This window comes from Phlebotomus argentipes, unplaced genomic scaffold (genome assembly GCF_947086385.1).
Source record: "Phlebotomus argentipes unplaced genomic scaffold, Phlebotomus argentipes genome assembly contig_2, whole genome shotgun sequence".
Lineage (NCBI taxonomy): Eukaryota > Metazoa > Arthropoda > Insecta > Diptera > Psychodidae > Phlebotomus > Phlebotomus argentipes.
The window spans coordinates 2,024,107-2,044,360 of NW_026776162.1; the positions used below are offsets into that span (position 1 = coordinate 2,024,107).

A 20,254-nucleotide genomic window follows, 5' to 3' on the forward strand; every position below is an offset into this window, starting at 1 on the left:
GTACTATGTTATCCTTTATCATGTTACGATGCTATAACCATTTAATATATTTCCTTTCTCATTGGATGTAGTACGTCGCAGTGATTAAGTCTGAAATTACAGCTGGGAGATAAACGAGCATTATTGATGCTTCATCACAAGCTGCGCGTCTGTAAGTTATTATTGTGTAGTCAAAACAAGTTTCTCACAACAACGAAGAAAATTACTAATCATGTCACATGCAAAAAATGTAGTGAAGTCGACGCTCAATAAGGACAATGACAGATGAAGAATCACTATATCACTCGCGTCATAAGGAAAAGTTGTGTATATTTATAAGACAGAAAATTAATGACACCGAAACAATAAAGCCGAACTGTGGGCGTAAAAACTTACAATCGATATACTTTTGTGAGCACGAGCCGTTGTAATTTTGCAATGTCAACGTATATATCCTTATATCCATTGAGCTTTTAATAGTACACTCCCCAACTTGCTTTTTATGGCTTAAATCCAATTTAATGCTATATTATTCACATAGATGGTAGGCCGATAGAAAAGTCGTAAAATTGTGTGTTACATTAAACTGACCCCGAATCTCTCGGCACTTCTCTCTAAACTCACTCTGGTAATTTTCTCACATTTTCTGGTATATACTCCATGGTTGGAGTGTCGGTCTTAATGAGGCACTGAGCATATATAAATCATGCGTTTGATATATTTATAGTATCCACAGACTTTATGTTCTTGTTATGACGCCATTAAAGTCTCACTACTCCGTCTACAAAAGCGCTCATTCACGAATTCATTTGTAAGCGTCACCACGTGCTTGCATAATGATAAGGCTTTCAAATTGGTTTCCAATTTACGACTTTGTGAGCAATGATACCAAGTTCTTAAAAAGTGGTTCAATTTTACGTTACGGGTGAAAGGACTGAGAATGCGAGAAGCTTCATTTTGAATAATAAAAATGTACAACATCTGAATTGATTGAATTTGCCATCGCACAATTTTGTTCGAATGTCTTCCTTATCGCATATTGTACATTTGCATTTACTTAAAAAAAAATCCATTCCTTGTGCTTTAGCAACTTTCCAATGTGATCTGTCACGCTATTCACTGCACTTTATAATACCATAAGAATTTCTCAACTACTGCAACGAACTGCCACTTGAGAAGAGAACTTGTCAGCTTCTTACATGTTCATATTATAGTGATTGAGCGCATTAGTTGTCAAGTACTCACCGTTCAATGGCAAGCTTCTAAGAAATTCTACCTATTTCGTGACTTTTAGAGTGAATATTGCCAATGTTACTTATATTAAAAGAAAATGCCATTGCATATTTCTCTTAAAGGTCAAAAAATATTTCTCTGAACTATACGCACATTGCAGAAAAATGGACTATTCTCACAATATTGTTTTAAACGTTTTACAATTCTGTTTCTCAAGATAAATATACTACAAGAAAATTTGTAATTAAAGAAAACCTTTGCTCTCTCATAACACAGTATAAAACAAGATTTTGTACTGTCTTTATATTTCTGATAAATCGTTTTTCCTTTAATTCGTTGTATTTTTGTCTGTCCTTCTTCAATTTTCATGCGAACTTTCAGGAAAACAATGAAAAACATTATGCAATGTGGAAACTTATTATAAATTCCCACTGAGTAATTTTGAGAGAAAATTTGTCTATATTCTATGTTTGGATATGTATATTCTTGCTTCAGCGCATTTGTAATGAGATGACCATGATATTTGCCTTCTGAGTTGAAGGATTTTCTCTCATTAACTACAATAGGAAAATTCCACACGCATTTGAGGATATTCTTACTTGAACCTTTTCAGTTGAAATTATTGGATGAAAATCTGAATGAAATGATTTAAATATCTATATCTCTGTGTGTATATATTTATGTAAAATGCGAGATATGATTGTATTTCTCTTTCTTCAAAAACTTTTCCTTCTACTGTTATTTTGTACACAAATCCGCCTTTAGATTATCATCCGCGTGCCCAAATGACCTTTAAAGTGAGAGTTTTGGATAATTAATTACTCTTCGTTTAAGTACTTTTAATTGCTTATATTTCACATTAATTAAATCTTTCATTTCAAAAGAAGCCAACAGAATTACAGAATGATTTGATTTATTGACAGGCATTTGCATGCATTTAAATAAGTTGAAAAGGGGTTCTAGATTTGGGAAACATTGCTGTATTGAGTGGGAGTTTGTGTGCTAGTAGAATATTATTCTTTACACTTAATATATTATATGTGTGGAGATATGAAGAATGTTTTTGGAAAATTGCAGGAAAGATTATCTTAAGCTAGCATATCTTGAAACCAAAATTGTTTTAACGTCAGCTACTCAATAAAATGCAGAATAAATGATATTAATTGATTCTCCCTGAAAATTATTCAAGTTCACAAACGTTTCGTTGAGTTTCAATTTTCTGTTTTTCACTTTAAATGTAAAAGAAAATTACTCCTAATGTATAATTCATAATATTAAATGACATTTTGACGTTAATTTCTCCAAGAATGCACAATTCTATTGTATTGCAATATCATAAGCTACGTGCTTGTCAAGCAAATTAAATTGGGTTTGCATTAATTAATAGCGAAGCTGAGTGAATTCGTAAATTATTAATATTTGTCTATCAACACAAATAGCATTATACATTATTGGCTGAAATATTGACCTCTTATTGCTGAATATATTGTGTAAGAGTCCATACATTTTGCATGCGCCTTATCTAACAGTCGGAGAAAAATTCCAGGAAAAGTGCTTGCCTCATCAAAATGAACATATTTAATGAGATGTATGAGATACCACCCTCAGCAGTAATACTTTCGCCAGTGCTCAATAATGTTACGTATAGTGGTGCTCACAAGTGCTCTTCTCTGTGTTTTCCTCGCATCAGCAGGAGCACAGAATGTTCCCCCACTGCCTCCAACTCCTGTAAAGTGGCTTTATTCTAAATTTTGTGAATGTAGTTATTATAGAAATTTGCTTTATACTTTAACCCTTCAGACTGAAATTATTCGTCACCATGGATATGTGGCTGAGGAGTATTCTGTCACAACACCTGATGGCTATGTTTTGAAGCTCAACCGAATTCCTCCTTGCGGTAACGACACTGCTTCTCATCAGATTGTTTTCCTGCAGCATGGAATATTGGGATCTTCTGCCGATTTTCTGCTTCAGGGGCCCCAAAAGTCCCTCCCATTTCAACTGGCAGAGTCTGGATACGACGTGTGGATGGGAAATTTCCGCGGAAATGTGTATTCTCGGAAACATAACACTTTGAGTACTAGAGAGCGCAAATTCTGGGATTTTGAGTGGCATGAAATGGGTGTTATGGATTTACCAACAATGGTAGATTACGTGTTATCGGTGACAGGGGAGAGAAAATTGCACTTTGTGGGTCACTCTACAGGTGCAACAGCTGTTTTTGTCCTTCTCTCTATGAGACCGGAGTACAATAAATATTTTAGGACTGTGCAAGCTTTAGCTCCAGTCACTTTCATGAAGAACGTCAGATCCCCTTTCTTTAAGACACTCTCCAGGATGACTCTCACGACTGAGGTTGTCTCTGATTATCTGGGTCACAGCCAATTTGTGCCATCACAAAGGATGCTGGATTTGGGTGGAAGGATGCTGTGCAAGGACCACGCAACCACACAATCTCTGTGTCTTAACACTCTTTTCCTGGTAGCTGGATTTGATTCAGATCAATTAAACAAGGTAAAATTGTTCTTACAGAATTTTCCGCGTATTTCACTTACATGATGAGCTACAATTTTCCAGACTCTTCTTCCCGAAATTTTCTCCCGCCATCCCGCCGGAGCTTCAGTGTATGAATTCGTCCACTATGCACAAGAGGTGAAGAATGGCAATTTTGCACAATATGACCATGGCACTGTCGGAAACCTGAAAAGATACGGATCGACTAATCCACCATCCTATGAATTGAACAAAGTGGCTGCCCCTGTAACGCTGCATTATGCTCAGAATGATTGGCTGGCATCTGTAGATGATGTGGAGCGTTTAGCTCAAAAGCTGCCTAATTGCACTGGCAAATATTTGGTGTCATCATCCAAGTTCAGTCACTATGACTTTGTGTGGGGAGCAGATGTGAAGCAACAAGTCTATGATAAGGTTCTGAAAGTGCTGAATAAAGCATAACAACCTCTATAGATGTTTCAAAATTCAATAATAAATGAATGAATGCTCTTAGTGATTCAAATAACATTACACTGAAATAAAAGCACACGCTTTGTATAGAATTGTGCTGTGTAATTAATTCCAAGCAAGTTGATATGACTTCTACACTGTAATAAAAAATGTTATTCTGAAAATAAATTTGACGCAAAATGATTTTTACGGGCTGAAATGTTTCAGTGTGTCTGTTAACTTTCTCTTTCGCTATTTTAAAATAAAATGCATTGATAAGAAACAGTTTCTTAGACATTGTCATAGTACTTTTTAATATACAATGTGCGCAAATGAATCTGAAAAAATGATATCTCTGTGCAAAACTAAGTAGAGCTTATAATTCCTATCATGACAAAAGAACACACGTGAAGAGACTCTGGCTATCTGTCGCTGCCAAAAGTCAAAAAAATAAATCTTCAGATACGAAGTTAATGATAAGATACAGCAAACATTATAAAAGGACCACCTGCCGAACTCGCAATTCAAAGTGAAATTTTCAATCAGTTGGTGACGTGAAAACATATTCACAATGCTGCGAATTTTGCTATTCGTGGCTGCTGTGGTGTACAGTCAAGCCCTTCCAGCTCAGACTCCTGTCGATTTGCAGGGTGATCTGGATTATACCCCTATCGATGAGAATGGGCAGGTTTTGAGATTTCTCTCTGTGGTCAGTATAGTCAAACTACAATGTTTTAAATAAAGTGTAAAAAATTGGTAACATTCCATTCGTTAGACGGAAATGATTGAGTCGTACGGATACCCAGTGGAAACACACGTTGCTCAAACTGCAGATGGATATCTTCTTACCATGCATCGAATTCCTTATGGCCGAGCCCCGGGTGCGGGACCAGCGCCAAATAAACCCGTGGTTTTCCTTCAACATGGACTGCTGTGCTCCTCCGCGGACTGGGTGGTAATTGGACCCTCACGAGCGCTTGCTTACCTTCTCGCCGATGAAGGATACGATGTTTGGATGGGAAATGCAAGAGGCAACACCCATTCAAGAGCCCACATCAATCTTAATCCTGACCGTCGCGCATTCTGGGACTTCAGCTGGCACGAGATTGGCATATTCGATCTTCCTGCAATGATTGACTATACATTGAGACACACTGGTCAGACGCGCCTTCACTATGCAGGACACTCCCAGGGCACAACATCGCTGTTTATCATGCTTTCTCTTCGTCCCGAGTACAATAACGTCATCAAATCAGCTCATGCTTTGGCTCCAGTTGCCTTTATGGAGAATTTGCGAAGTCCATTTATTCGGGCTTTTGCTCCATTTGTTGATCAACTAGGTATGTTTTTTGCATGCCTGAAATTTATTGAAGAATTTTTTCACTACTCTATTTATTACACTTTTATTTCCTTCTCAGATACTATAACGAGCCTACTTGGAATGAATGAGTTCATGCCCAGTAACACTATGATGCAGATGGGAGGATATTTGACGTGCAGGGATGAATCCTCTTTCCAAGAAGTGTGCGCTAACGTACTGTTCCTAATTGCTGGATTCAATTCAGAACAGTTAAATCGGGTAATTTCTTAAAGCACTCGCTTTTCCTCTAAAATACTTTTGTATTTATATTATTGCATTCACAGACAAAACTTCCTGCTATTATGGCGAATACTCCTGCGGGAGCTGCAACTCGTCAGCTAGTTCACTATGGACAACTCCAACAATCTGGTCACTTCAGACAATTCGACCACGGATTTTTCGGCAATATGGCAGAATACGGTTCCAGGAATCCACCAGATTATCCTCTAGATCGCATCACAGCTCCTATCGCTCTTCACTTCAGTGACAACGATTGGTTGGCAGCTGTTGTTGATGTGAATCGCCTACGGGGACAACTGAGAAACCTTATTGGACATTTCCGTGTGCCGTTAGCTTCCTTTAATCATCTAGACTTCCAGTGGGCCATAGATATCAAACCGTTGCTCTACAACAGAGTCATTAGTTTGATAAACCGTTGGAATGATTGAGCATTTGAATTTGTGAACAGTACATAAAAACGGATTTGCGAAAAACCTTTCTTTTAATTTAATATGTCTCTGGTGTTTTTAAATTCTTTTTTTTACATACTTTTCTACTTACAAACATAACATTCTCCACCTAATCAATTTGAAAAGTAAATTGTTTGAATAATAATATCTATATTGAATAATTGTCGTAAATTTAAAATGTTTAAAAAAGCCTTTTTCTGTAACATGATAATAAAAGTATTAAATGTTGTGCAAATAAGTGCGAGATGACGATATCTCTGTGTAAAAGACTAAGCACCAGCTTAGTACCAAATAAAAAAATTATATAATAAAGCATATACGTAAAGAGATTGTTGCTATCTATTCGAAAAATAAGCCAAAATTAATATTTAGATACATAAATGTCTGACGATAAGAAGCGAATTACATTATAAAAAGATCGCTTGGTGAATTCGCTACTCAAAGTGAAATTTTCCATCAGTTGGTGAAGTGAAATCTTGCTCACGATGCTGAGAATTTTATTGTTCGTGGCTGCTGTGGCGTACAGTCAAGCCCTTGTAGATCACATCTCGGTTGATTTGCAGGATGGTTCAGACTTGAATTCTCTCTCTGTGGTCAGTAGTTAAATTAGCATTGTGAAGCATAGTCAAATGGTAACATTCCATTCGTTAGACGGAAATGATTGAGTCGTACGGATACCCAGTGGAAACACACGTTGCTCAAACTGCAGATGGATATCTTCTTACCATGCATCGAATTCCTTATGGCCGAGCCCCGGGTGCGGGACCAGCGCCAAATAAACCCGTGGTTTTCCTTCAACATGGACTGCTGTGCTCCTCCGCGGACTGGGTGGTAATTGGACCCTCACGAGCGCTTGCTTACCTTCTCGCCGATGAAGGATACGATGTTTGGATGGGAAATGCAAGAGGAAGCACCCATTCAAGAGCTCACATCACTCTCAATCCAGACGGTTTGTTAGATCGTTATGAATTCTGGAATTTCAGTTGGCACGAGATTGGCGTGTATGATCTTCCTGCGATGATTGACTACACTTTGGAAGCGACAGGGCAGATTAAACTGAGCTATGTTGGACACTCCCAGGGCACAACATCTCTGTTTATCATGCTTTCTCTTCGTCCCGAGTACAATAACGTCATCAAATCAGCTCATGCTTTGGCTCCAGTTGTCTTTTTGAAGAATCTGAAAAGTCCCCTTATTCGGGCTCTTGCTCCGTTAGTGGATACTGTAGGTAATATTTATTTCTTTCCTATGCTTCGCATAACTTTTTGTGTTCCATTATTACACTTCGAAAAAGTCAATTCTACGACCGCTATAAATGTTACTCTTTACCATATTTTACTCAAATCACAAAATTATACAATTCATTAACGTTTTTATTAACCTATTATCTTTAAAAATACCTTCAATAACATTTGTTTACTAAATATTTGCTCACTAGATACTTTGACAAAGTTGCTTGGAACGAGTGAGCTCTTGCCCAGCACCGAGCTGATGCAGTTAGGAGGAGAATTGGCCTGCAGAGATGGATCGCCTTTCCAAGAAGTGTGCGCTAATATGTGGTTCCTTATGTCTGGATATGATTCAGAACAATTAAATCGGGTATAATATTTTCAATCATTCATATACGCATTATTTCTGTGTTTATTATTACATTTACAGACACAACTTCCTGCTATCATGCATAATACACCTGCTGGGTCTGCAGTTCGCCAACTAATCCACTATGTACAACTCCACAAATCTGGTCGCTTCAGACAATTTGATCACGGGTTACTTGGCAATATAGGAAAATATGGCTCCATCAGTCCTCCAGATTATCCTCTAAGTCAAATCACAGCTCCTATTGCTCTTCACTTTGGTGACAATGATTGGTGGGCGGCTGTTGTTGATGTAGAAAATCTACGAAGTAAACTCCCAAACGTTATTGAATATTACAATGTGCCATTGGATGCTTTCAATCATATTGACTTCCAGTGGGCCATCGATGTCAAACTCTTGGTTTATAATAACCTCTTAAATATAATTCGCATGTACGATAATTGAGCATTCAAATTTGTGAACAGTATGGAAATTACAAATTAAATTACAATAAACAGATGATCTTATCTTACTTTTGACATCGTAATTGGTCCTTTAAAATTTCTTGTTATTTTCTGCAGAAAAATTGCTTTTTCTTCATAGCTTCAAAATATGGTGTGATGAATATCTAAGTACAAGTCTTAGTATGCCGAATAATTGTCATACATTAGAAATACTGAATTAAAATTGGGCTTCCTGTGAAATTGTAACAAAAGTGTGAAAAGTGTGCAAGTATATACGATATGGGAATATCAACGTCTAAAAAAAATAGCACGGCAAAATACTTCAAATGTTTAGGAGAAAAGAATTCACCTGATGAAACATCTGTTCCAACAAATAGTAAAAAAAATTAAGATAGAGACATATGCCTAACAATAAGATGTGGATAACCTGAATAACCTTACCTATATAAGAACTACTTGGCGAATTCGTTACTCAAAGTCAAATTTTCCATCAGTTGGTAAAGTGAAACCTTGCTCACAATGCTGAGAATTTTATTGTTCGTGGTTGCTTTGGCGTACAGTCAAGCCCTTGTAGATCACATCCCGGTTGATTTGCAGGATGGTTCAGACTTGAATTCTCTCTCTGTGGTCAGTAGTTAAATTAGCATTGTGAAGCATAGTCAAATGGTGACATTTTATTCGTTAGACGGAAATGATTGAGTATTATGGATACCCAGTCGAATCGCACGTCGTTCCAACTGAAGATGGATATCTTCTCACCATGCATCGCATTCCTTATGGCCGAGCCCTGGGTGCGGGACCAGCGCCTAATAAACCTGTGGTTTTCCTTCAACATGGACTGCTGAGCTCTTCCGCGGACTGGGTGATCATTGGACCTGACTCAGCCCTTGCTTATCTTCTCGCCGATGAAGGATACGATGTTTGGATGGGAAATGCAAGAGGAAACACCTATTCAAGAGCTCACATCTCTCTCGATCCAGACCGTGTGCCAGATCGTCACAAATTCTGGGACTTCAGCTGGCACGAGATTGGCGTGTATGATCTTCCTGCGATGATTGACTACACTTTGGAAGTGACAGGGCAGAGTAAACTGAGCTACGTTGGACACTCTCAAGGAACAACAACTCTGTTTGTGTGGCTTTCCCTTCGTCCCGAGTACAATAATGTGATCAAGTCAGCTCATGCTTTGGCTCCTGTTGCTTTCATGAAGCACTTGAAAAGTCCCTTTATTCGGGCTCTTGCTCCACTTGTGTATGTTCTTCGTAAGTACTGTTTATGCTTTTTTCCTTTATTACTTTATTGTATGTTTTTCATGTTGTAACTTTTTAATTCAATGGTTCATTTCTTCTTACTTTATTTTACAAACTGAATGTTTTCTACACATTGCTACTTTTAATTTTTTTTTAACCTTTTATTATACATTCACATGCTATGTATTCAATTCCCAGATATTGTAACAAGGTTACTTGGAGTGGATGAGTTCGCTCCCAGCACCAAGATGATGCAGTTGGGAGGAGAAATGGCTTGCAGGGATGAATCGCCTTTCCAAGAAGTGTGCGCTAATGCACTTTTCCTAATTGCAGGATATGATTCAGAACAGTTAAATCGGGTATAATATTTTCAATCATTCATATACGCATTATTTCTGTGTTTATTATTACATTTACAGACACAACTTCCTGCTATCATGCATAATGTACCTGCGGGAGCCGCAACTCGCCAGCTAGTTCATTATGCACAACTACACAATTCTGGCTACTTCAGACAATTTGATCATGGGTTACTTGGCAATATAGGAAAATATGGCTCCATCAGTCCTCCAGATTATCCTCTAAGTCAAATCACAGCTCCTATTGCTCTTCACTTTGGTGACAATGATTGGTTGGCAGCTGTTGTTGATGTAGAAAATCTACGAAGCAAACTCCCAAACGTTATTGAATATTACAATGTGCCATTGGATGCTTTCAATCATATTGACTTCCAGTGGGCCATCGATGTCAAACTCTTGGTTTATAATAACCTCATTAATCTGATTGACATCTACGATAACTGAGTATTCTTTATAAGCAACCTAAACCTTATAAAGATACAATAAAACGCAAAAGTGACATTTTTTTGCATTTGACATGGTGTTAACTATTTTGCATTTTTTTCTTCTATACCCACATTATATATGTTTATAATTCTCTCCTCTTACCAATTTTTTAATTACATGATAAATATTTATGTCGAATTATTGTCATAAAAAGAGACGTTTCAATATATTCTATTGTTTCCACAAAGAATGTGTCGGATGTGTGCAAATAAATGCGAGAATGATATAGTCCTGTTTATAAAAAGCGAGTTTAATGCTTTATATTTCTCCGACATAAGAATAATGTATCTACGTGAAAAGCCATCTGTTGCAACAGAAAATTTAAGTAAATATTTAAATACATAATATGTCTTGCGATAATAAACGAGTAATATTATAAAAAACCACTTGACGATTTTGCAAATCAAAGTGAATTTTTGGAAGAGTTGGTGAATCTTATTAACATTGATGCGAATTTAACTATTGGTAGCTACTGTGGTGTACACTCAAGCCATTCCTAGGCCTATGTTAAACCAATTTGGGAAAATTCAGTCGTCAGTTATAAAATTAATTCAACATTATACAGAATGTGCAATTATATTATTACAGAATGATTTTAACATGTCGGGTTTTCGTCGCCAATGTTTGCCCTCCCGCAATCCTTTTGTTGTCTCATTTTATTAGCTGCAATTCGTCAAATATTGTTGTTATATCTCTTCATGGAAAGTAGCTATTTTCCAGACTGTTTATTCATAAATATTATTCCTGACCGACCATAATGATTTCCGTGTTTTATCAGAATGTGTCAATTCAATGAATAGAAATTTTAGGTCAAAATGTATTTCTCAATCTTAATATCTATATGATGGAACTAAGGTATTAATCAGAAGTCAATGTCCAGTTGAGAGTGAGATATGCGTTGTTTTAAAACCTCTCAAGGGCCTTCTTCAAATCTTCGATTAATTCGTTTATTGATAAGATATCAGAATATATTTATTTATGGCCAAACCGTATAAAATATTGCTTCAGACACATTTTGAAGTGCACCAGTGAATGTCAGGTATTCTCGAAAGAGAGAGAATGTGTCGATTATTAATTATATTCTGTGTAATATTAGCAAGTGAAGCTGCATTTCCTGAGGAAACGGATGAGCGCAATAAGTTTCCAACCATTGTAAGATTAATGGTTTGTTTACAATATATTATTTCAAAGCACTTTCTATTCAGATGGAGTTAGTTGAGGCAAATGGATATCCACTGGAAACCCATATTGCTCAAACTGCAGACGGATACCTTTTAACCATGTACAGAATTCCACACGGAAAAGCTCAGGAGACTTCATCGTACATTGATAGACCTGTTGCATTTCTACAACACGGATTACTTACGTCTGCAGCAGACTGGATTATAAATGGTGCAGAAGGTCTTGCATACCTTCTCGCCGACGAAGGATACGATGTTTGGATGGGGAATGCAAGAGGAAACACACACTCAAGAAATCACATATATCTCAACCCCAAGAGTAAGGCATTTTGGGACTTCAGCTGGCACGAGATTGGCGTGTTCGACATTCCTGCGATGATTGACTACACTTTGAGAGAGACGGGCAAGAAGAAATTAAGCTATGTAGGACACTCCCAGGGAACAACAGTGCTCTTTGTGACGCTGTCCCTTCGGCCAGAATATAATGCCAAGATTGATATTGTGAATTCATTGGCTCCAGTGGCATATATGCCAAACATAAAATCGCCTTTCATTCGATATTTCGCCCCTTTTGTCTTCATCATTGACAAAATTACTAGTTTATTGGGGATGAATGAATTCGCTCCTAGCACACCAATGATGCAACTTGGTGGATATTTTCTATGCAAAGATAATTCAATTTTCCAAGAATTGTGCGCTAATTCACTCTTCCTAATTGCCGGTTTTAATTCGGAACAGCTTAATAGGGTAAGTAAAAAAAATTCTAATTTAATATCTTAATTGCTAATAATATTATAAATTACAACTTTTTAAAACCTTTTTACCTCCAAAATAGACTGTCTTGCCTCTAATGCTGGCTTTTACACCTGCCGGAGCTTCAAGTAAACAGTTAGTTCATTATGGGCAGCTCTTCAATTCCGGGAAATTCCGCCAATTTGATTATGGATGGCTTGGCAATTTAAGAAAGTACGGATCGTTCCAGCCACCAGAATACCCACTGGAAGCTATCACGGCTCCCATTGCTCTGCATTTTAGCGACAATGATTGGTTATCCGCTGTCAGTGATGTTCAACATCTCCAGTCTAGACTGAGGAGCGTTGTGGGAGCTTTTCGAGTGCCTCTCGCCGCATTTAATCACCTTGATTTCATCTTTGCCATCGATGTGAAGTCATTGCTCTACGACCGAGTAATAAGTCTGATGAATCGCTTCATTTGCCCTTGAATATTCAATAAATACACATTTTGTCCTGAATATAATCTTTTGAGCTTTGATGTCATTTTCCATTCAAAACACTTGAGTCGAGCGTTGTGTTATCTTTCCCAAATAGACAATTTAGAAAAATAAATTTTAATCTGAAAAATATTTGAGAAAAATCAGAAAAGTAAAACAAATAGATAATGTAATTTCTATCAGTGATATTTGGCAACACAAACAGAAGCTTTGTAATATTCTCATATGTATTTCAACATTTCCCTATATTTCAATTTCTTTGGATCTTGCGAAATTTCAATATTACTTCAAGTGTTGCTTAATTACTTTCCCCGTGAAAAATAAAAGAAAATGTGCAAATATTCGCACAGAATGCCTAACATAGTATAAAAACCATTGGAACTGCTATAGTAATTGTTAAGTTTCAGAGTGATCATGTATGTGGCTCAAAAAGTTCTGTTCGCGTTAGTTCTTTTCATTTCCGGTGACAAACTACAATCACTTGCTTCTGAAAATGAAGTTCACGTTAAACAAAAATCTTCCATCTTGCACTCGAAAAATGACTTTGTATGTGATTTAGAATACAAATAGATAATATAAAAATGTATGTTGGTCTCAAATTTTTTTTCCTGTGAAACATTATGGGAAAAGTTGCTCTTTACTAATAATTTATAGTATAGAAGTGTAGATTTATGTTTGTTAAGTTTACACAGAGATAAACAATAATCCAATAGGAGTTATCGTTTATGGTTTGTCTGTATTGTATTAAATAAAATTCTGGCATTGCTCGTCATATGAAGTACGCCAGTTGTGAGTGTGAAGTGATATGGAGAACTGACTTTGAGAGCTGCTGTTTGTCTTTTGTGAGATTGTCAAAGAAATGAGATATCTGCATTCATGCAGACGTTCTATACGTGCATTTGTGTGTTTTCATGCATGAACTAAAGCGAATATATCTTACTAGAAATCCCTTTTACCTTTACCAGGTAGACCTATCAAAATCTCATGGTTATGCGGCTGAAGAGCACACCGTGAAGACAGATGATGGCTATCTTCTGACACTGCATAGAATACCACGTGGAGTGAAAGCTCAGAAAAACAGCAAAGGAGTTGTGTTTTTGCTTCACGGTCTCTTATGCTCATCTGTCGATTGGATTATATTGGGTCCTCAAAGTGCTCTGGCGTTCCTGCTGGCAGAGGAGGGCTACGATGTGTGGCTGGGAAATGCCCGCGGAAACACATTTTCTCGGCGACATGTGTCTCGTGGGGTAGAGAGTAAGGCCTTCTGGAAATTCAGTTGGCACGAAATCGGGATTTACGATCTGCCGGCAATGATTGATTACGCTCTCAATGCGACTCGACAAACATCTCTGCACTACATTGGCTACTCACAGGGAAGCACTGCCTTCCTCGTCATGGCCTCAATGCGTAGGGAGTACATGAAGAAAGTGTCCATGTTTCAAGCCTTGGGTCCAGCAGTTTATTTGTCAAATACGAGGAGCTTCGTAGTGAGAACTCTAGCGCCTTTCACCAGTCAATTTCAGATGCTTAATAGCATTCTAGGCACCACAGAGTTCTTGCCTCGTGGGACTTTATTGGACTCGGCAAGCAAATTATTTTGCCACCTGCACTCTCCCATAAAGATTCTATGTAGTAACATTTTATTCCTCATGGCTGGATTCGACTCAGAACAAATAGACATGGTAAGAAGATTTTGCACTTATTTTGCAATCTTTCTTTTATGATAATTTAATCATTGCTCTGCAGAAACTTCTCCCTACGATTCTTGCGCACTCTCCAGCGGGAGCTTCAGTAAATCAAATTGTGCACTATCTCCAGTGTGTCAAGACAGGAAAATTTAGTTTATTTGACTACGGAAGTTCGGAGAACATGGTCAAGTATAATGCAACAACGCCACCAGAATATCCCATCGAACAAATGACTGTGCCTACAGTAATTCATTATGGTCTCAACGATGTTTTCTGTTCGGTAACAGATGTTCAGAAATTAATACAGAAATTACCAAATGTTGTCGGAAATTATTCAGTACCATTTGCCAAATTCAATCACTTAGACTTTATCTATGCAAAACGAGCAAGAGAATTGGTTTATGATAGAGTAATTGAAAATCTGACAAATAATTTGGAAAACAATATTGAGAGCTAAATAAAGTACTCCGATACGATACAGCATTTTCATTTCTTCATGTCCAAAGTTTACACCGATATTTTGATACTCTTTAGCTGAAGTAAATTCCATTTCTCCTATCTGTACACATCAGAGCGGTAACCCAAAGTTCAAAATTGCTGCGAAAAGTGGATAAGAGGGGATTCCAGTACTATCTACAAGCATCATTATGTGATTATATGTAGGTTTATAAATTGATATGTTGTCTCTCATTTCAGTTCACCAATTTATCATATTTGTCTCAAGTATCTACCATCATGTGTTCGATGCATGGAAAATTGCATCATCATAATAAATATTGAACATAATGGAAAAAAAAAAATTTGGTTTAGAATTTGAATCTATATTAAAATATCCCACGCAATTAAACCATATGATTATTATGCAAATGATTTTGACATTTACTTTTCTGCATCAAAAACTCATCGATTCAGAATGGAAATTAATTACAATTTCACAATAATGATCGAATGTGTGATTTTCAACCGACTTTACGTCTCAAGTTTGTTGAACTGTCTTTCAAGTGGTTGATGAGTTTCATTTTAATCTGTTATTTGGGGGGAAAGTCAAATGTTTGTTGAGTATCAATAAAGATTCCCGCATAATAGTGTAAATTTTCTTCACAACATATTAATCACTTGAGTGAATTTAGCTTCGCGCCGCGCTTGTTTATCGGCAGCTTATAATGGTCTATAATATTCTTAACATAAATTATTCATAAAAGAAGTGAATTGAATTTCAAATTGTCCCTTTACACTCAATGATTCATTCGGGATTATTGGAAATAGAAAACCGTCAGTGCATGTAAAAACACGATAAGTTGCACCTCGCATTCGAAAGTGCATTAGCACCATTCTGATGATTAGAGCTGAAGATTGACACTTTGGCATGGAACATGCGACAGATTTGAGACATCATCAGCTTATTTATTCAGTTGCTCTCTGATCTCATCATCAAAGACTGTGCGTATTTGAACTTTAAACTTCCACATGATATGCGCACGGGTGATTAAATAAACAAATGAGCGAGAGAGTCCCAGTTATTTCAAATTGATTGTAATGTTCTCCATTTCAATTGAGATGTTGATTGTTGACTCATAAAATTAACCAACACTCATATCATCATCAGTCACGATGTGGCATGAGTTTTTAAAACAGTTTATAAACAATCTCTTCTCTCTTGCGACAACGTTTTCTTTTCTCCTCAGTGTGCACTAGAAAGTGAAGCCAGAAAGACGCTTCCTTGAGTTTCCCTCGAGTCCGGTGACAATTGACTTGCACATGCTGTATTTTTTGTGAACTTACTGTGCTGCAGTGGAAAAATGAGACATCTCCTTGTGCTGCCCTTAGTGATTATTATCCTACTTAGTGCTAAGCCTCTTAATGGAGACAGTATCTTTGGGTTTTGGTCTCGTCTCATGCCGGACTCGTCGTCCGTGGAGACAACGGCCGAACCCCCAAAGTCATCGAGGGAGAGTTTCGCCATGATGGAGTCAATTGAGGCAATCTCCACCGAATCTGTGGGTCAAATTGGCGAGATTAGTAAAATTTGGAATCCTCTAACATGGTTCCAATCCGGCGAAAAGGAAAAGCCGCTACCCTTCAATTTGGATTCCGAACTGGGGACAGTAAGTCGACTTCAATAGAGTGAGCTTTAAGCTCGCTTTGTCACTTTACCCTTCATATATAATCATTTCCATCTGCATGTATTAATTTCCTTCGACTTTCCGTGCGGAATGAGAACATGAACGCGAAAATGTCAGAGGCTCACTTCAATAAAAGTTTAATATTTAATATTATGTCATTTACCGTATACACAACTCGTTATATGATTACAATACATACAATTATGTATGGAGAGTCTAGAGAGTAATGAAATATGCTATGTAATTCGTCTAGACGGCAGACAGTTGTGTGGGAATGAACTGTGCCTTTTTTTGGGAAATTTAATAAAGGAATCCCGCTCTTTATGTGGAAAAAGTCAACAATCATTAATTGGATTAATCGCTAATGGAGTGAATTTCAAAGTTCAATTTCGGAGAAATTGTCTGCTGGACTGTGATATTGCCGACAAAAAATTCGCTGGATTTGCAGTGCCTAAGCCAAACAAATTTTTACCAGTGACACAGTTCACGAGGGTATCAGGGTTCCGTATTCCTATCATCATTCACTTCAGTGCTCAATCTCGGGGCTTTCCATGCGAAAAGATAAGGATTTCGTTCTGCCAGTGGCATAGTAAGCGTATCAATTTGAGGGATGTCCTTTAGCTTTCTATCGTACTTGAGCCTTAAATTGTCTATAAACACTGTAATAATCATGATTTATCCCAAGATTTAACTTAAAGAATTAGCATAACATACCTAAAGACAGCTTTATTCATGACATATACGCCACTGAATTTCGTCAACTGTTTGCTTAGAAATTTCGGGAAAAGTCTTAGAATGTGACATAAAGAATCGATTTTCTCATATCAAGTTCCTTGACCTCTAAATCGAAACCTGTCTGAACCACACTTTGACGCTCAAAACTTTGATATCGCTTATCTTATATGTACATAATCCTATTGGGCGAAAGGTCAATCAAACATCTCCTAATTCGCTCTTGAACGAAACTAGAACAATTTGCAGCTCATACGATTTTATCTGTCCTCCAAGTCGAGCACGTGGCAAAAGCAATCGCCTTTGGTACTGATTTAATCAAGCATCCAATTAAAATGAGTCTCACTTGCAGGCGGAGATAATCCGGCGGCACGGGTATCCTTCGGAGGCCCACACCGTGCAGACTGAGGACGGGTACTTGCTGACTATCCACCGAATTCCCTGCGGTCGGTCCGGGTGGACGAGCTGTCTGGCGCAGGGGCGCGGACGCGGTCGCGCCGTGATTGTCCAGCACGGGCTTCTGGGCAGCTCGGCCGATTGGGTGCTCAGTGGCCCTGAAAATGGGTTAGCCTTCCTCCTGGCCGACGTGGGATATGACGTGTGGATAGGAAATGCCCGTGGCAACACATACTCCGACCGCCACAGCACCCTGAGGAAGGAAGATAGTAAATTCTGGGACTTTAGCTGGCACGAAATGGCCAAGTACGACATTCCTGCTGTTATTGATTACATTCTCGAAGTGAAGAGTGAGCATTGATGCAACACAATTCCCACAAAACATCATACTTGCCAATTAATTTGCAATTTACTTTTGCAGACACCGAAAGCAGAAGGTATTCCAATGATACAGTCAGATACAGGGAAGTCTTATATGTCGGCCATTCAATGGGCACCACTATGGCTTTTGCTATGCTATCAATGCGACCGGAATATAATAGTAAAATCAAAGCAATTTTTGCACTAGCACCAGTTGCATTTATGGCGCACGTCAAGAGCCCTTTGAGATTGATCGCGCCATTCTCGAAAGACTTGGAGGTACCAAAACAGTCAGAAATACGTATGAATAAGATTCGCAAATTATTTTACGTAACTTTTTTTTTTAATTTCAGTGGCTAATTAAATTCATGGGAAATGAGTTTCTGCCAAAGAATAAAATCATAAAAGTGAGTAATTAATTCAAAAATTTCTATTATTTATTAATCTACTCATTGCACATGAAAGTTACATAAAAGTTTAAAATATGCTAAAAGGCGTCCCTTTGAATTATTAAAATTGCATTCTCGCTGCTACAAATGTACAATTTAACTGTACAGTATAATAAGGACTAATCCATGTAGATATGTGAATTTGATTAACTTTTTGAAGCACACTTGTCAGAAGCACTCTGAAAACACAATTTTAGGCAACATATTAAATCAGTAACCGTGAATTTCTGGTAGATTTTTCTTTAAATAGAACACAGGTTGTTTGTGATATTAAATAACCGAAAGGTATCTAAGAACATGCATTTTCTTCTGGCTATGCGTTGAAAGTGTATTGAAATTTTATAAATTACTTGATAAATTTGCATTCTGATTTGCATAACTCCCCACGAGCATATAAACAAAAATATAAGTGTTTTAAAATAGCGAAGAATTCTCATTCTCTTAAGTGGTGTTGCACATGTGAATTGATGAAACATTCCACAGGAGTGTGTGATACAATTCATCCACTATTTATTTTACATTTGACAAATTATTCTTGTCATAAAATCAATAAAGGCCCATTAGTTATTGTTTTCGTTTCCCATTTTGTCCAGCCTCATGAAATGCAAATCTCCCCGAAATATTGACACAAGCAAAGAGAGAGAGAACATAGACAATTTGCCTAAAACAGTGGAAGCCCTAGAAATCTAAATTAATTTTCCATTATGTCTCTTCTGGGAAAGTTCCTGGCCAAATATGGATGCGAGATGAATAATGTGGAGCGCTACATATGTGAGAATAGCATTTTCGTCTTGTGCGGTTTCGACACGGCGCAATACAATACGGTGTGTGGAATTTATTGCTGCTTTCATGGTCGGTTATTGCTCAAGTGGAGAGTATCCAATTCCAGAATCTCACCCCCGTGATCTTCGCCCACGCGCCCGCTGGCGCTTCCACGAAGACGTTGGTCCACTACGCCCAGGAGATCCACGAGAGGGGCGACTTCAAGCGCTTCGACTACGGCCGCCGGGAGAACGAGGCGCGCTACGGACAGGCGACACCCCCGCTCTACAATGTGACCAACATATCGGCCCCGGTGGCATTGATTTATGCGACCAACGATTGGCTCGCTGGACCTCAAGTATGTATAGAACTGTCAATCTGAATATTCGCCCGATGTGTTCAATAGATTCGGTGAAACGATAGAGGATGCCATCAATCCTTTCACTGCCGCTCGTGCCATTGTATCTAAATGAAATGATCAATTAGTTTATTATCCCTTATTCCGCCCTCTCAAGGACGTGGAAATTCTGCACAAGAAGCTGCCCAACTCCATCGGCATGTTCAAAGTGCCCTTTGAGGACTTCAACCACTTAGACTTCATGTGGGGACTCGACGTGAAGCGCCTCGTCTACATCGATCTGATGGAGATGATGGAGAAGTATCGGCCGACGTGAACACCTCGCAGGCATATCAACTTTCGCTGTTTGATTACTTAATCAACTTCAAAGTACTGTGTTATGAAAAACATGGCTTCATGAGCGCATGAATGATTGAGAAAGGCTCGGTGGTTCATCATCAGATTAAGAGAATCATCCTTATAGAAGTTTAATATAATTTTATTGCCGTTTATGTGAAATGTATTTACGGAGAGCTAGACAAAATACTCGAAATATGAAATAAAGTTAAAATTTTCCATGCTCTGTTGCAAATTAAAAATTAGCAGCTGAATTCCCCTAATTAATTCTGAAACTTCAATAGAGATTTTATTTTC

The 20,254-nt window shown here is 37.8% G+C and overlaps 7 protein-coding genes across 8 annotated transcripts; all 7 read left to right on the forward strand.

Moving 5' to 3' along the window:
• Nucleotides 1-2,830: 2,830 nt before the first annotated feature.
• Nucleotides 2,831-4,391, forward strand: LOC132264623 (lipase 3-like). Of its 2 annotated transcripts, XM_059764885.1 has the most exons (3): nt 2,831-2,940; nt 3,013-3,726; nt 3,790-4,391. In XM_059764885.1, exons 1-3 carry the CDS (start codon nt 2,848-2,850, stop codon nt 4,165-4,167), a joined length of 1,185 nt encoding a protein of 394 aa, XP_059620868.1. In that variant the 5' UTR covers nt 2,831-2,847; the 3' UTR covers nt 4,168-4,391. The 2 variants fall into 2 exon arrangements, with proteins under 2 accessions (XP_059620868.1, XP_059620867.1); XM_059764884.1 differs by having other exon boundaries at nt 2,831-3,726.
• Nucleotides 4,392-4,726: 335 nt separating this feature from the next.
• Nucleotides 4,727-6,522, forward strand: LOC132264850 (lipase 3-like). The gene is made up of 4 exons (XM_059765180.1): nt 4,727-4,864; nt 4,931-5,495; nt 5,574-5,734; nt 5,800-6,522. Exons 1-4 carry the CDS (start codon nt 4,727-4,729, stop codon nt 6,181-6,183), a joined length of 1,248 nt encoding a protein of 415 aa, XP_059621163.1. The 3' UTR covers nt 6,184-6,522.
• Nucleotides 6,523-6,861: 339 nt separating this feature from the next.
• Nucleotides 6,862-8,247, forward strand: LOC132264851 (lipase 3-like). The gene is made up of 3 exons (XM_059765181.1): nt 6,862-7,432; nt 7,643-7,803; nt 7,864-8,247. The coding sequence occupies exons 1-3, from the start codon at nt 6,862-6,864 to the stop codon at nt 8,245-8,247; spliced, it is 1,116 nt and encodes a 371-aa protein (XP_059621164.1).
• Nucleotides 8,248-8,937: 690 nt separating this feature from the next.
• LOC132264782 (lipase 3-like) lies at nt 8,938-10,299 on the forward strand. The gene is made up of 3 exons (XM_059765100.1): nt 8,938-9,508; nt 9,695-9,855; nt 9,916-10,299. The coding sequence occupies exons 1-3, from the start codon at nt 8,938-8,940 to the stop codon at nt 10,297-10,299; spliced, it is 1,116 nt and encodes a 371-aa protein (XP_059621083.1).
• A 1,054-nt stretch (nt 10,300-11,353) lies between these two features.
• On the forward strand, nt 11,354-12,810 carry LOC132264734 (lipase 3-like). Its single transcript, XM_059765030.1, has 3 exons — nt 11,354-11,493; nt 11,547-12,269; nt 12,358-12,810. Exons 1-3 carry the CDS (start codon nt 11,374-11,376, stop codon nt 12,742-12,744), a joined length of 1,230 nt encoding a protein of 409 aa, XP_059621013.1. The 5' UTR covers nt 11,354-11,373; the 3' UTR covers nt 12,745-12,810.
• A 345-nt stretch (nt 12,811-13,155) lies between these two features.
• LOC132264710 (lipase 3-like) lies at nt 13,156-14,914 on the forward strand. The gene is made up of 3 exons (XM_059764995.1): nt 13,156-13,299; nt 13,719-14,435; nt 14,500-14,914. The coding sequence occupies exons 1-3, from the start codon at nt 13,168-13,170 to the stop codon at nt 14,896-14,898; spliced, it is 1,248 nt and encodes a 415-aa protein (XP_059620978.1). The 5' UTR covers nt 13,156-13,167; the 3' UTR covers nt 14,899-14,914.
• Nucleotides 14,915-16,124: 1,210 nt separating this feature from the next.
• On the forward strand, nt 16,125-20,171 carry LOC132263460 (lipase 3-like). Its single transcript, XM_059763238.1, has 7 exons — nt 16,125-16,546; nt 17,649-18,042; nt 18,114-18,331; nt 18,406-18,459; nt 19,224-19,325; nt 19,391-19,621; nt 19,779-20,171. The coding sequence occupies exons 1-7, from the start codon at nt 16,241-16,243 to the stop codon at nt 19,935-19,937; spliced, it is 1,464 nt and encodes a 487-aa protein (XP_059619221.1). The 5' UTR covers nt 16,125-16,240; the 3' UTR covers nt 19,938-20,171.
• Nucleotides 20,172-20,254: the final 83 nt, after the last annotated feature.